The following is a 17393-nucleotide window of genomic DNA, read 5'->3' as shown; positions in this document are numbered from 1 at the left end:
GGATGTGCAGCTGGCTAGTGGCCTGAGAGAAGAAGGCCATGGCTCGGTGGTGGATAACCATTGGATGGGAGGCATAGTGGGATGATGTTGGAAGTTGGGGGAACTATAGAGGGCTGGAGGCTTTGCAAAAAGTTAGGGGGCAATGCAGGGGCTGGAGGTGAGTGGTCTCAGGGGACCTAGGGGCACTGTGGGAGTTTAAGGCATGTGAAGATGGCTGGAGGCCAGAGAGGAGGAGGCCACATCCTGGTGGAAGGCCATGGCTCAGTGGTTGATAACCACTGGATGGGGGGCATGGTGGGATGATGTTGGAATTTGGGGGAACTATAGAGGGATGGAGGCTTTGAAAAAAGTTAGGGGGCAATGCAGGGGCTGGAGGTGAGTTCTGTCAGGGGACCTAGGGACACTGTGGGAGGTTGGGGAATGTGCAGCTGGCTGGAGGCATGAGAGGAAAAGAATGCGGCCTGGCAGAAGGCCAGGGCTCGGTGGTTGATAACCACTAGACGGGGAGCATGGTGGGATGATGTTGGGGGGGCACTGTAGAGGGCTGGAGGCTTTGCAGCACATTAGGAGGCAATGCAGGGGCTTGGGGTGAGTGACCTATGGGGACTGTGGGAGGTTAGGGGATGTGCAGCTGGCTGGAGGCCTGAGAGGAGGGGGTCACAGCCTGGTAGAAGCCCATGGCTCGTAGTTGATAACCACTGGATTGGGGGCATGGTGGGATGATGTTGGGGGCACTGTAATACACACGATCATTTTTCGGGTTGTAAAAAACGAAGTTTTTCAGGCTCTAGAAAAACAAAGTTTTTTTCAACTTGATCATTAAAACGGCCTTGCCTACACACGATCGTGAAAAAAAAATGCTCTAGCAAAGCGCGGTGACGTACAACACGTACAACGGCACTATAAAGGGGAAGTTCCATGCGGATGGCGCCACCCTTTGGGCTGCTTTAGCTGATTTTGTGTTAGTAAAAGACGATTCACGCTTTTCTGTCTGTTACAGCGTGATGAATGTGCTTACTCCATTACGAACGCTAGTTTTACCAGAACGAGCGCTCCCGTCTCATAACTTGCTTCTGAGCATGTGCGGATTTTTAACGTTGTTAAAGCCCACACACGACCATTTTTTACAACCCGAAAAACGACAACGTTAAAAACGTTGTTAAAAATTAGAGCATGTTCGAATTTTTCCTTGCCCTTTTTCAGAACCCGAAAAATGCTCAGAAGCCCACACACCATCGTTTTTAATGACATTAAAAAAAAAATTCATTTTTTACAACCCAAAAAATGATCGTGTGTACGCGGCATAAGGGTTTACAACTACTTTAAGCTATGCCCTTTTCTGGCTCAGTATAAACTTGCCCAACCATACCTGGGGAAGAGGTGCGATGTCCATCTGCCTTACCATTGGCCCTTACAGTCTCCTCCCATCATCTCGTGAATACAGGCACAATAAGTGGAAGCGAGCCACACTAAGCAGGACTTCAAATTCATACATTTTTAATGTTAAGAACCGATGGAATTTGTGGAAATCGGTCTTAGAAGGGTTAAAACTGACAGGGCTTCTAATCCCCCAACACACACACACAGTCTTTTAGCTGCTGTTCCACTTTTTCTGATGAAATGAAACAGTTTAGACTAGTGGTAAATTCTTCCAAAACATATAAGAAACATATAAGAAAAAAGTTTATACTCACACAATAAAATATGGGAATAAAAAATATTTATTGAAATGCATGAAGGCTCTGGATGGGGACGGGTGTCACTGGTGGGGGGGGGGGGGGTAAGTGACTCTGCAGCAAACCTGGTGGTCTTGTAGGAGGATGAGGTTTCTGGAGGGATCAAGGAGGGAACAGTGGGTGCTTGGGTCCCTGGATGGTGTTGGGGGGTCTCTCCAGTAGGCTATGGTTATTGAAGGGGAACTGTGGGAGAGTTGAGGCCATTGCAGGAACACACTGTGGGACGATGAGGGGCATGGTGGGATGATGTTGGAATTTGGGGGAACTATAGAAGGCTGGAGGCTTTGAAAAAAGTTAGGGGGCAATGCAGGGGCTGGCGGTGAGTGCTGTCAGGGGACCTAGGGGCACTGTGCGAGGTTGAGGAATGTGCAGCTGGCTGGAGACATAGGAGGAAAAGAATGCGGCCTGGCAGAAGGCCAAGGCTCGGTGGTTGATAACCACTAGATGGGGAGCATGGTGGGATGATGTTGGGGGGGGGCACTGTAGAGGGCTGGAGGCTTTGCAGCACATTAGGAGGCAATGCAGGGGTTTGGGGTGAGGGACCTTTGGAGACTGTGGGAGGTTAGGGGGTGTGCAGCTGGCTGGAGGCCTGAGAGGAGAACACAGCCTGGTAGAAGCCCATGGCTCGGTGGTTGACAAACACTGGATTGGGGGGGGGGGGGGGCATGGTGGGAAAATGTTGGAAGCTGGGGGCACTATGGAAGGCTGGAGGGTCTGCAGCAAGTTAAGGAGCAATGCAGGAGCTGCGGGTGAGGGGACCTAGGGGTACTGTGGGAGGTTAAGGGATGTGCAGCTGGTTGGAGGCCTAAGAGGAGCATGCCACAGCCTGGCAGAAGGACATGGCTCAGTGGATGATAACCCCTGGATGGGGGGCATGTTGGGGTGATGTTGGAAGTTGGGGGCACTGTAGAGGGCTGGAGGCTTTTCAACACAATAGGGGACAATGCAGGGGCTGGAGGTTAGTGCTCTCAGGGGACCTAGGGGCACTGCGGGAGGTTGGGGGATGTGCAGCACATTAGCAGCCAATGCAGGGGCTTGGGGTGAGGGACCTATGGGGACTGTGGGAGGTTAGGGGATATGCAGCTAGCTGGAGGCCTGAGAGGAGGAGGTCACAGCCTGGTAGAAGCCCATGGCTCTGTGGTTGGTAACCACTGGATGGGGGGGGGGGCATGGTGGTAAAATGTTGGAAGTTGGGGGCACTATGGAAGGCTGGAGGATCTGCAGCAAGTTAGGGGGCAATGCAGGGGCTGGGGGTGAGGGCTCTCAGGGGACCTAGCGGCACTATGGGAGGATAGGGGGCGTGTAGCTGTCTGGAAGCCTGAGAGGAGGCGGTCACAGTCTGGTAGAAGCCCATGGCTCTGTGGTTGGTAAACACTGGATGGGGGGGGGGGGCATGGTGGTAAAATGTTGGAAGTTGGGGGCACTATGGAAGGCTGGAGAATCTGCAGCCAGTTAGGGGGCAATGCAGGAGCTGGGGCTGGGGGTGAGGGCTCTCAGGGGACCTAGCGGCACTATGGGAGGATAGGGGGCGTGTAGCTGTCTGGAAGCCTGAGAGGAGGAGGCCACGACCTGCCAGAAGGCCATAGCTCGGTGGTTGCCAGCTTGTGTTTGTCTTTATGTCTACAAGCAATATTTTTTTTTTAAACATTGAGCGCCTCCTTAGAAATTAAAGCCATTATTAGGGTTGACAACATTCCTTCTTCAATATTAGGAAAAAGGGATTCAGGCGGGTGGATTAGGGGCTAATGGCATAAAGACAACTATAACATAACATTGGCAGTGGATAAAGGACCGTTACAGGCTCCACTGCTGACTTTCACTTTTTCATTATTTGGGTTTTGCAGGTCGAAGAAAATTATTTTAAAGAATATAAATGACATTTCTTCTAATACAGGACAGTTAGCAACCCCAAGGTCACCTCTTAAGAAAACAGCAGCAAGGTACAGTATATAATAGTTTGCACACCTTTTTCCTGAACTGTATCGTCCACATTTTTTTTCATAGGTACACTTTTCCGAAAAAGGGGTCACTACTATTCCGATCCATCGTGTGACCTTATTCACATCCCAACACAATAAGAGAGTCCATGAAAATGAGGAGAAGGATAAAAAGCTTGATTTTATTAGCAGTAAACAAGGTTCATCTGTTCGGCGTTGGAACAGGTGGATTTGGTCTTTTTTTTGTCACAAGAGCAGTTAGATGGCATAACGCTTGTCCAAGAGCTTCCATTCCCTCCTCTCTATCTGGAACGTGTGTGGCCATCTTGATAAATATAAAATGTTGCCTTCTGCAGAACGCAGCTGGAAGCCAATTACCCAGATACAGTCCTCTGAGAACTCGCAATGCCCATGACTTACGCAGCTACACCCCTATGCATGTCCACAAGCAATGGCAAACAGCTCTGAAATACAGCTTATGTTCATGAATATATAAGCAATATTGCATTTACCATTCATTAAGATATTGACCGTTTTATCCGATAACCCAGTGCAGGGAGCACCGATGGGGCGCAAAGTGTAGTAACCCAATGGGCAGCCATGTTTGGCCGACATAATATGGCTACTCATACTTTGCATGTGGTCACTGCTCTCTGCCTTGTTAAATAAACCTGTAAGTATTGCCCTCTGGACGTCGGCTCCTATTGGAAATGACATATATACAGTTATTTTAGAGAAAGCTGAACTATATATACACATATGTACAATAATTATCCTTCGTTGTGTGTAAACTGCTACTTCCACAGTTGACTCGTCTTTGTGAACATCCCCTGGGAATAGCCCCCTCTTTACCTGTGCACCTCTTCCGAGGCTGATTAATACACACACATATACATAGATATATACACACAGTGACTTGTCCTATAGATACATCCTATGTGTATAAAAAAAGAGTCTCCTAATGACGTCATGCATGTGCCCAGTGGCGCTGGCCCCCCACTGAATGGGCGTATTGCAGAATGAGAGATTTCTCCGTCACGGTCCTCAAACTTCTATAAAGATTGCTTTTCCATCTGCTTATCCCAGAAAGTTCCATGCAAGGGGCTGTGCCGGACAGGGAGCAGGTCGTAGTGGCTGGGGATGTGGCTGTTCCTTGGCAAGTCGTAGGGATTCTGCATGTAGTTGGGGATCTGATGTTGGGCCTCGTGGAGTAGGGTGAGCGATGGCTCTATGGAAAAAAAAAAAAAGCAGACAATATTATTATACGACAACCAGCCACCCATCTTGCTCAGATTGTGTTAAACTTTAGAACCCTGTCTTGATCAGGAATTAGGATTCAATACACACAGTGGCGTAGCGTGGGGGGTGCAAGGGGAGCCACCGCCCTGGGCGCCAAATTTAGAGGGGCGCTGTCACGAGTGTGGAGAGGAGGGAGCGCCAACAACAGATGGGACATAGGAACATATGCATGATGTCACCACTCCAGGCTTTACCAGTCATTATCAAGCATGCTCTCCTCTTCCCTACAGCCACTGCTGTCTCACACAGTGGATCATGTGACCAGACTGGAGCTAGCTGAAAATAGGTAAGTCCATGGTTCAGGGGGGTGCAAATTACTTGCCTCGCCCCAGGCGCTGACAACCCACGCTACGCCACTGGATACACAGGAACCTTTTGCAACAGATAAACAAATGCTTCTTATGCCGCGTACATACGGTCGGAATTTCTGACAACAAATGTTCGATGTGAGCTTGTTGTCGGAAATTCCGACCGAGTGTGCACAATTCAACGCACAAAAATCGTACGCATGCTCGGAATCAATTTGACGCATGCTCGGAATCATTGAACTTCCTTTTTCTCGGCTCATTGTAGTGTTGTAAGTCATCGCGTTTTTGACGTTCGGAATTTCTGACAACATTTGTGTGACCGTGTGTGCGCAAGACAAGTTTGAGCGAACATCCGTCGGAAAAAAATCCACAGGTTTTGTTGTCTGAATGTCCGATCGTGTGTATACTGCACAAAGAAAACAAGGGTGAGCTGTGAGTAGCAAAATCCTGAAGACTCCTCCTTGGTTTTGAGTATATACATTCTGACTCCCCCCTCCAAAGGCCAATGGTTTGGAACCTCCCCCCCCCCCCCAGGCTGACTGTTTGTTATGCCTCTCCTTATTCCCTATGTAGTACCCTTCCAATTTGTGTAGATTTCTAGGTACGTTTAGTTTAGCTCCTCTGTAATCAGTGGAGCAGGGGTTGACTGTTTTATAGTCTGCTCAACGTTTCACAGGCTGCTAATCTGGTTGACCCCCCCTCTATAATCTAGAGAATTCTAGAATCACAGTGGGAGGAAGAATAGAAAGGCAGCCTGAATATTTATGGGAACTTGGGGAAGTGTGTCCAGTAGGTGGCTAGGGAGCCCATAAATAGTCTGAAGCCTTGTGCAAAGTTTTGTGGATCCTAGGTCAAGTCCTGCTGGAGGAACCCCCTGTCTAAAGAGGCTTTGCCCCTCAGGAAGGTCTGCTGGAGACACTGCTTGGAGGTCATCAAGGTCTCAGTTGTAGTCTAAGCTGGGGGGTGCTATCTTCTATAGACTGGGATGGGTTAACTGCTCGTTTTTGTCTAGGAGTGAGGAGAGCGGTCCATCCCAATGAGTAAGCTCTGGTGGGCGGAGCGAAACACATTGGGGGGCGTGGCCCAGTGGGGGTCCAGACTGAGACTGCCACTTGTCCACAACAGCGGGTCTTGTTTTGTTGTGCAGCTTTCGGGACATCTAGCCTCTCGTCTATTGGTGAGGAGGACAAAGACATACTTACCTAATCCACCAAGAGTGCAAGCAGTGCCGGCCCAAGACATTGTGCTGCCTGGGACCAAGAATGAAATGCTGCTCCCCCCAAAAAAAAATCACGCCCACCAAAAGGCCCCCACATTCATTATTTTATATCGTGATAACTAAAGGGCACCCGTCATGGCTCTATACATGTATAAAGGAGTATAAAGAGGACCTGTCATGGCTCTATACTTGTATAAAGAAGTATAAAAGGACCTGTCAGGGCTCTCTATACATGTGTATAGGAGTGTAAAAGGACGTGTCATGGCTCTATACATGTATATATAAATGTTCTGCCCACCTGCTCCTGTCACCACTAACAGCAGCGGCGCCGGGCTCCTCATAGGCAGTGGCACCTGCCCGCTCACTTGCTGACTGCTCCCACCCCCCCTCTGCGAGTGTCCTCACAGGCAGCCCGGCGCCGTGCTCCTCACATGCAGCGGAGCGGGCGGAACAGGCTGGCTGGCGGGCGTCAGTATGCTGCCCCCCTAAAAGTGCCGCCTGGTACCCATGGTACCACCCGGTCCCATTGTAGGGCCGGCCCTCAGTGCAAGACTAGTCCCTGCCGCTCCTAACCCCCCCCCCCCCGCACGCTAGGGGTCTTGTGCATTGACTGTTTCTGACGGCATCACACCCATAGACCAGCTCTAGATGTGAGGACAGCAGAAAGAGTCCCCGTTGGACGTGGGGAGCGTTGTTTTCCTCAGGAGGCTCAGGCAAATATAACCTTTCTGGGCGCCCTTGGACAAAACGAGCAGTTAACCCATGCAGTGCGGGCACAGCCCTACTGCATGGGAAAAAAATTGTTCCCAAGTTCTGCTTTAGGCCGGATTCACACTAGTGCGGTGCGAATTTCAGCTCTCTTATCTCTGCAGAGAGATAAGAGAGCTGTTCAGCAGATTATCTCCGTTTTAGATGTGAATTTGGAGACCTGGGAGAGGGGAGGGGGGAAGTGTATTGAGCTGAATGAGAGAAATCCTGAAGAGAAATGAACACATGTGCGAATCAGATGCGTACCCATAGAAGATAATGGGCCTGAATTCGCACCTCAGCCGCACCGCAATGCCTAGAAAACGCACACGTTTTTTCGGCAATGCGCAGTGCGAATGCATCGCACATATGTGAACCAGCCTCATTGAAAACAATGGGCTAGATTCAGGTAGGGGGACGTAAATTTGTGCGGGCGTAGCGTATGTTATTTACGCTACGCCGCCGCAATTTAGAGAGGCAAGTGCTGTATTCACAAAGCACTTGCCTCCTAAGTTACGGCGGCGTAGCGTAAATGGGCCGGCGTAAGCGCGCCTAATTTAAATGAGGAACAGGGGGGCGTGACCCGACGTGATTTACGTTTTAAACTGACGGCCGAGGACGTATTCCAGTGCGCATGCGTCCGATAGAATGCCTAAGATACGTCGAACACTGCCTACTACGTGAACGTAACTTACGCACAGCCCTATTCGCGTAAGACTTACGCAAACGACGTAAAAAGATATGCTCGTTCAGACGTCCATACTTTGCATGGGCTGCGCCACCTAGAGACCAGCTTTATCTTTACGCCGGCGTACGTCTTCCGTAAACGGCGTAACTAATTGCGACGGGCGTACGTACATTCGTGAATCAGCGTATCTTGCTCATTTGCATATTCGACGCGGAAAACAACGGAAGCGCCACCTAGCGGCCAGCCTAAATTTGCACCCTAAGATACGACGGCGTAGGAGACTTACGCCGCTCGTATCTTAGCCTAATTTAAGTGTATCTGGTTTCCAGAATACGCTTAAATTTACGACGGCGTAGATTCAGAGTTACGACGGCGTATCTACTGATACGCCGGCATAACTCTACGTGAATCTAGCCCAATGTATTTTATAATGTAATGCGAATTGGATGCGGGGTTTCAGCCGCAACCAATTCGCATAGGTGTGAACCCGGCCTTAAGGTCTAGAGAAGCTCACTGGAGGATACCCAGTGGAGGTTGGGGGAAGAGGCCCTAGCTGTCCTGTGGTTTTGTGAGTCTGTCTTCCTCACTGAAGAACGCCTGGTGGATATCAGAAGGAGACAACTAATGATCCCGTGGCATTTTGAGTACTGACCTAAATTCTGAGTCCTAGTGACTGTGTGAACGGCGGCAGGAAGAAACTATTCTGTACCAGCAGTTTGGTTCTAGGTTTGTCAACCCAGGGTGGTGAGTTTAACTACCACCAACCAAAATACGCAAACTGTATGGATGCAGCAACAACGAGGACCCAACAAAAGTGCTCTGGAGGACAGTGGATGTTTTTTTATTATACATGGGAATGTATTATTGTCAGTTCAGAACATGATCTGTGGTTGGCAGTGTGCGGTCCCTGGCACCCCTGATGCTCTATCCCCCAGCCTATGTTGGCTAAATAGCAATCTGGCCTGGACCCAGTGAAGTGTTGGGACTCTTGATTTCCATACCCATCCCAATACTACTCTGGAGGGCAGTCCTTTATTATACACGGGAATGTGTTACTGACTATCAAGAAACATCAAGAAACATGATTTGTGGGAACAAAAATTGTCTATTGACTAAGCACTAGTGCGAAACGCGTCAACAGTCGGGTTTTTATTTAATTTTTATTTAATTTTGCTGTGACTTGTAGTGCTGAACTTATTTTAATAAAAGGCTACAATTTGTTCAGAGTGCGGCTGTCCAGAGACAATTTTTCTTCCTGCTTTGCTAAGTGCATTGCCTGCACCTGAGTTGTCTGCAACGGAGGATATTCATCTGGGTTCCCCAGGGCCGTCTTAAAAGCATCATGGGCCCCTGGGCAAAGTAATGCACTGGGGCCCCTACCAGTTTGCCTCAATTTACACACCTACTTTCAAGAAATAAAGTATAAATAGTTGATAGAATTAAACATATAGGCCCGGATTCACATACATTGGCGCATATTTATGTTGGCGTAGCGTATCTAATATACGCTACGCCGACGTAGCGCAGAGAGGCAAGCACCGAATTCACGAAGCAGTTGCCTCCCAAACTGCGCTGGGTTCCCCCGGCGTAAGCCGTCGTAAGTGGAAGTGGGCGTGAGCCATGCTAATGAGGCGTGGCTGATGGGCCAAGCGTCATAGAAGTACTTAAAACGAACGGCGCATGCGCCGTCCGGTGGCCGCATCCCAGTGCGCATGCTCAGAATCACGTCGAAACAACTGCCTAAGATACGTTGAATCACTGCCTACGGTGTGAGCGTAACCTACGCCTAGTCATATTCACGTACAACGTAAACGACAAAAGATACGACGGCTTGTGTTCCCTGGTCCATACTCTTGCATGAGTTGCGCCTCCTATATGGGGAATAACTTTACGCTGGACTTACGCAAACCACGTATATGATGTGCCGGGCGCAAGTACGTTTGTGAATCGGCGTATCTCCCTCATTTGCATATGTGCATAGAAAATCTATGGAAGCGGCAAATGCGCCCGGCGTAACTATGCGCCCACGATACGACGGCGTAGGCAAGTTACGTCGGTCGTAGGAAGCCTATTTTCAGGCGTATCTAGTTTTGTGGGCATGGCACACAGATACGACGGTGCATAGTTACACTTACGCGGCATATCTCGAGATACGTCGGCGTAAGTGCTTTGTGAATCCGGGCCATGAATAATTAGTACTTAAAAAAAAAGATTTTACAAAAGGAAAACATTCCATAAATCAAAGACTAGTCAACACAAAGTGCACAGTACAGGGGGGAATGCAGAGGGGTGCAGTACGGGGGGGGGGGGGTCAGGAGGGCACAATACTGGGATCAGGAGGGCACAGTATAGGTTCTGGGACACTTCCCGGGACACGACCATATCGGGACAGTTTAGTAAAAAGCATGACTGTCCCAAAAAATCCTGGACAGTTGACAAGTATGATGTAATGCAAGATTATCGTAGGGCCCTTATGTACCTGAGGCCCCTGGGCAGTGCCCAGGAGTGCCTTTGCATTAAGATGACCCAGGGGTTCCCACCTGGAGCGGCTATTCCCTTTTCCCAAACATGATTTGTGGTTGGCAGTGTGCCGTCCCTGGCACCTCTAATTCTGCATGCCTTGGCCTATGTTGACTAAGTAGAGACCTGTCCCTGATACAGTGAAGTGTTGGGACTCCTGATCTCCAAGAACATGATTTGTGGTTGGCAGTGTGCCATCCCTGGCACCTCTAATTCTGTATGCCTTGGCCTATGCTGACTAAGTAGACATCTGCCCCTGACACAGTGAAGTATTGGGACTCCTGATCTCCATACCCATCCCAAGTTTGCTCTGGAGGGCAGTTAGACAGTTTTTTCTTATACATGGGAATGTAATACTGACCCTCAAGAACATGATTTGTGGTTGTTGGTGTGCTGTCCCTAGCACCCCTGATGCCTTGGCCTATGTTGGCGAAGTATAGATCTGCTCCTGACACAGTGACGTGTCGGGACTCTTGATATCCATACTCATGCCAAGTTTACTCTGGAGGGGAGTGGACAGTCTTTTATCACACATTGGAACGAGTTACTGGCAATCAAGAACATAATTTGTAATAAGCAGTGTGCTGTCCGTGGCACTCCTAATGCCCCATGCCACGAGCTAAGTTGGCTAAGTAGAGACCTGCTCCTGATATAGTGAAATGTTGGGACTCCCGATATCCATAATCATGCCTAGTTGACTCTGCAGGGCACTGGATAGTTTTTTTTATTATTCACAGGAATGTATTACTGGCAGTAAAGAACATGATTTTTGATAATGTGCTGACTGTGGAACCCCTAATGCCCTCTGCCCCAACCTATGTTGGCTAAGTAGAGATCTGGCCCTGACATACTAATTTCAGATCAGTGACTTACTAAATAGTAGCTTCCATATTACCTTTATACAAGTCTATGCTCACAAAAATAAAAAAAGTTCACTTTCTAGAGACCGATAGGCACCTTTCTCCTATTATTAGAAGTAGGGTTGTCCCGATACCGATACCAGTATCGGTATCGGGACCGATACCGAGTATTTGCGGGAGTACTTGTACTCCCGCAAATACCCCCGATGCCTAAATAGAATACTTGCCAGCCCCCCCCCCCCGCCGTATATCGCAAAGCCGCCGCCGCAGCGTGATATCGCAAAGTCGTCGCCACTGCCGCGTTAATCACCGCGCGGGGAACATTAGAGTCAGCTTTCGTTTGAATAGCTGTTTTCCCAGCCGCGCATAGACACTCCACCTTGCTCGGGATTGGACGGATCTGTCCAATCGCGAGCAAGGGGGAGTGTCTCTATACACAGCGCGGCAGGGAAAACAGCTTATTCAAACAAAAGCTGACTGTAATGTTCCCCCGCGTGGTGATTAACGCGGCGGCGGCGGCATCATTTAGGTACGGGGGACATGGCTGCATGTGGGGGGACATGGCTGGATATGTGGGGGACATGGCTGCAATATGTTTGGGGACATGGCTGCGTATATGGGGGACATGGCTGCGTATATGGGGGACATGGCTGCAATATGTTCGGGGAAAATGGCTGCAATATGTTTGGGGACATGGCTGCATATATGTGGGGGGACATGGCTGCATATATGGGGGACATGGCTGCAATATGTTTGGGGACATGGCTGCATATGTGGGGGACATGGCTGCATATGTGGGGGACATGGCTGCAATATGTTTGGGGACATGGCTGCAATATGTTTGGGGACATGGCTGGATATGTTTGGGGACATGGCTGGATATGTTTGGGGACATGGCTGCATATGTTTGGGGACATGGCTGCAATATGTTTGGGGACATGGCTGCATATGTGGGGGACATGGCTGCATATGTGGGGGGACATGGCTGCATATGTGGGGGGACATGGCTGCATTTGGGGACACATTTAAAAAAAAGTATCGGTATTCGGTATCGGCGAGTACATAAAAAAAAGTATCGGTACTTGTACTCAGTCCTAAAAAAGTGGTATCGGGACAACCCTAATTAGAAGAATGCGATTTTTTGTTCTCCATAGTCTGCGTCTTTATCACAGGTAAATCCATAAATCAATGGCACTACTAATGCCTTCTGCCCGGCTTATGTTGGCTCAGTAGAGACCTGTCCCTGACACAGTGAAGTGTTGGGACTCTTGATTTACATATCCAACCCAAGTTTGCTCTGTATGGCAGCGGGAAAGTCTTTTATCATGCACAGGAATGTGTTACTGAGAGTGAAGAATATGATTTGTGGTTGGAAGTGCGTGGCGTTCCTGGTTCCACTGATGCCCCATCAAGAGATCTGGCTTTGACACCGTGAAGTGTCAGGACTCCTGATCTCCATACCCGTCCCAAGATTGTTCTGGAAGGAAGTGGACAGTCTTTCATCAAGCACGGGAATTTGTCACTGCCAGTCAAGAACATGGCGGTGGGCCTCCCCCGGCACCTCTAATGCCCTATGCCCCGACCTACTGTATGATGGCCCAAGTAGAGACCTGGTCCTGACCAGGGGTCAAGTCCTGGGGAAAAAAGTGTGGGAACTCCCACCCAAGATCCACTCCCCCACCAAAAAAATAAATGATACGCTCATATGCATAATTACTAAACTGCATGTTTTTTTTTTTTTCGATCCACTGTACCTTAGTAATCCTTTATGTTACTGGCCGCTTCCTGTATATGGATTCATCGGGTAGTGTGCGGGTATTACGTCACTTCCTCAATGCCGCAATGTCTCCTGGGAGCTTTTGTCATTGTTCCCAGGAGACATTGCGGAGGTCTGCCGCGAGTTATCACGGGATTTAGAAGACCTTTAAGCAAGTTTAAGCGATAACTCGCGGCAGACCTCCGCAATGTCTCCTGGGAACAATGACAAAAGCTCCCAGGAGACATTGCGGCATCGAAGAAGTGACGGAATACCCGCACACTACCCGATGAATCCATATACAGGAAGTGGCCAGTAACAAAGGATTACTAAGGTTCGCCTGCCCCTGACAGTGACTCGAGCTGGGCATCGCCGATTAGTGAAGGATTGGCTCGGGCGGCTCGAGGCTGCTCTAGTCCTGCAAAAGGAACTGCGTTCCTGCTGTGAAAAAAGTGCAGGAACTCCGTTCCCACGCGTTCCCGCAGGACTTGAGCCCTGGTCCTGACACAGTGAAGTTTTGGGACTCCTGATCTCCATACTCATCCCAGATCAGTGACTTATTAAATGGTAGATCCCGTATTTCCTTTAAACACATCCATTTTTACAAAAATAAGAAAAAAGTTAGATTCCTAGTGACCCACTTTTCTCCAATTATTGGAAGAATCTGAATGTTTGATCACTATAGTCTCCATCTTTATCACAGGTAAATCCACAAATCTCATATTGAACATGATTTGTGGTTGGCAGTATGCCATCAATGGCACTACTAATGCCTTCTGCTCAGTAGAGATCTGGCCTGACACAGTGAAGTTTTGGGACTCCAGATTTCCATATCCAACCCAAGTTTTCTCTGTAGAGCAGCAGGACAGTCTTTTATTATACACAGGAATGTTATTGACATATGATTTGGGGTTGGCAGTGAGCGGCATTCCTGGTTCCCCTGATGCCCCATGAAAAGATCTAGTATGACACAGTAACGTGTCTTCATACCCATCTCAAGATTGTTCTGGAGGGAGATGTCACAGTCTTTTGTCACTGATAGTCAAGAACTTGATTTGTGGTTAGGGGCAGGGCCGATCCTAGGGTCAAATGCGCCTGGGTGCAGAAATATTTCTGGTGCCCCCACATGGGCGTGGTCATTTTTACTAACCTTTACAAATATTTCCATGGCAACGACTCAACCACAGAGATGCTCCCCCACAAAGTCTTCATTAGCCTGGGATCCTTACATGATCTCTTAACAACAAAATACAGGAAGAATAAAGAATGATGAGCGCAAACTGAAAATCTAAAAGTGAATATAAAGACAGTCCATAGGGGACTGATAACAATCAATAAAGATATGCAGTGAATTCAAAATTAGTGAAATAACCCAAAACTGATAATAAATCCAAAAATAAAAGTCCAAATATATAAATCAAAGTTTGGATAAATCAATCTAGTGTGCCAGTGATAAACAAAACTTCTGCACTTCGGGCATCAATGTGGACAATCTTGATAACTCTTTGCTTAGCCTGGGCTCACAGTGCGCTTACCTCCAGACACTAGGTCATGTGTGTCAACGAAATCCTCCCAAAACTGGAACAGAATCCAAACAGTGGGTAACTCGTGTTGCACGGAATCTTCCCAGTGCTGAGATAGAATCGAGGGGCGTTCTCTGTATCCAATACCAGTATAGGTCCAGGCGCAGCGAAGTCGACTCCACAGGATAGCCACAAGGTGTATCAGGAGCAAATGTAGAAATAAAAAGCTCTCATGGTGAAGTATGCAAGCACTTTAAAATTTAATAAAGGTAAAAATGTGCTTACATTGAAAAAACGAATAAAACGCCAAACAACGGCACTTCCGGTGGACGGTCAGGGTGTCACGTCACTTCCGGTCACATCTAACCTTATGCATTACGTCACGACACGTGACTTCATCGGAGGTTGAGGAGTCACGTGTCGTGACGTAATGCATAAGGTTAGATGTGACCGGAAGTGACGTGACACCCTGACCGTCCACCGGAAGTGCCGTTGTTTGGCGTTTTATTCGTTTTTTCAATGTAAGCACATTTTTACCTTTATTAAATTTTAAAGTGCTTGCATACTTCACCATGAGAGCTTTTTATTTCTACATTTGCTCCTGATACACCTTGTGGCTATCCTGTGGAGTCGACTTCGCTGCGCCTGGACCTATACTGGTATTGGATACAGAGAACGCCCCTCGATTCTATCTCAGCACTGGGAAGATTCCGTGCAACACGAGTTACCCACTGTTTGGATTCTGTTCAAGTTTTGGGAGGATTTCGTTGACACACATGACCTAGTGTCTGGAGGTAAGCGCACTGTGAGCCCAGGCTAAGCAAAGAGTTATCAAGATTGTCCACATTGATGCCCGAAGTGCAGAAGTTTTGTTTATCACTGGCACACTAGATTGATTTATCCAAACTTTGATTTATATATTTGGACTTTTATTTTTGGATTTATTATCAGTTTTGGGTTATTTCACTAATTTTGAATTCACTGCATATCTTTATTGATTGTTATCAGTCCCCTATGGACTGTCTTTATATTCACTTTTAGATTTTCAGTTTGCGCTCATCATTCTTTATTCAGACCTTTATTTGTTGTTAGCACATTTTAGATTTGAGCAGCATTTTGTTTTTCACTGGTCACTTTTAATTTTCACTGTTGGCTAGCGCTTTAGTCACCCACTTGTCTAAAATACAGGAAGAGAAGCAGAGTACTTTATTGGGACCTGGAGGGGGGCATCTCTGATGGACACAGAGAGGGCTTCTGTTAGAGAGAAAAACGAAAAATAGCGGCGCTTTACCGCCGATTCCCCCGCACTGTCAGTGTGAAAGGGTTCTTGGTACATCTCATTATACATCACATCTGTAGACGGACTACTGAGGCACAGGAAGCTGTGTATCCTATGCAATCTATCATGCCATAAAACATCTAGAGCAGGGGTAGCCCAGAGCATGTATAAAGGTATGGGCTGGCTGCCCTATGCTCACACATCAGTTCTGGACAGACACACACCTATGCTCAGAACACTATTTCTGGATGGACACAAACAAGGAGAAAAGGAGGGAGGGGAAAACTCTGGCACTTCGGCGCCCCCACCTCTGCAGGCGCCTGGGTGCAATGCACCCTGTGCAACCTGCCTAGGATCGGCCCTGGTTAGGGGTGTGCACCTCTAATGCTCTATGCCCCGACCTACTGTATGTTGGCCTAAGTAGAGACCTGGTCCTGACACAGTAACGTTTTGGGACTCCTGATCTCCATACTCATCCCAGATCAGTGTCACAGGGCAGCCATCAGAAATTGTGGGGTCCCTTACACAGCTTTGGGCCCCTCCGAAGCCTGTCCCCCAATATTCCCCCGCCCACTGGCCGTCCCACCGAATCTGCCCACTAGCCATCCCACCAAGTCCTTCAGTGCCTTAGCACCCCTCACACCTGTATGCTCTCAGCCCCCCCTCACACCTGTATGCTCTCAGCCCCCCCTCACACCTGTATGCTCTCAGCCCCCCTCACACCTGTATGCTCTCAGCCCCCCTCACCCCTTACTTTCTTAAATGTATATAATATAACTGGGTACTAACATTTATAGGTAAAGTTGATCCGGGGAATATCCGATTGCCTCTCGGGGGATCATGAAGTATTTTTTTCCCCTGCTGAAGCAAATTGGATCATGCGCTGCTGGGGTTTTTTGCCTTCCTCTGGATCAACTGTGGGTAAAGAATTGGGTATATGTGATTGTACGATATTATTATTATTTTATTTCTTATGGTTGAAGTTGATGGACTTGTGTCTTTTTTCAACCTAACTATGTAACCTGTATGCTCTCAACCCCCCTTACCTGTACACTCTCAGCCCCCTCACACCTTACGCTCTCAGCCCCCCTCACACCTGTATGCTCTCAGCCCCCACTTACACCTGTACACTCTCAGCCCCCCTCACACCTGTATGCTCTCAGCCCCCACTTACACCTGTACACTCTCAGCCCCCTTCACACCAGTATGCTCTCAGCCCTCCTTACACCTGTACGCTCTCAGCCCCCCTTACCTGTACACTCTCAGCCCTTCTCACACCTGTACGCTCTCAGCCCCCCTTACCTGTACGCTTTCAGCCCCCTCTCTCCTGTACACTCTCAGCCCCCTTCACACCAGTACGCTTTCAGCCCTCCTCACACCTGTATGCTCTCAGCCCCCCTTACCTGTACACTCTCAGCCCCCTCACACCTGTACGCTCTCAGCCCCCTCTCTCCTGTACACTCTCAGCCCCCCTCACACCTGTATGCTCTCAGCCCCCACTTACACCTGTACACTCTCAGC

General features: G+C 48.6%; 1 protein-coding gene across 3 annotated transcripts in view; it reads right to left on the bottom strand.

Annotated features, from left to right (window-relative positions):
- Positions 1-3833: 3833 nt before the first annotated feature.
- Positions 3834-17393, bottom strand: part of MEGF11 (multiple EGF like domains 11) — a 766818-nt gene continuing 753258 nt past the window's right edge. For all 3 annotated transcript variants that reach the window (XM_040342265.1, XM_040342267.1, XM_040342266.1), the window contains one exon: positions 3834-4901. In XM_040342265.1, coding sequence (XP_040198199.1) covers positions 4726-4901 — 176 coding nt within the window. In that variant the 3' untranslated portion in view covers positions 3834-4725. The remainder of the gene's footprint in view (positions 4902-17393) is intronic.

This window comes from Rana temporaria, chromosome 3, assembly GCF_905171775.1.
Source record: "Rana temporaria chromosome 3, aRanTem1.1, whole genome shotgun sequence".
Taxonomy (NCBI): Eukaryota; Metazoa; Chordata; class Amphibia; order Anura; family Ranidae; genus Rana; species Rana temporaria.
This window is presented reverse-complemented; position numbering and strand designations above follow the sequence as displayed.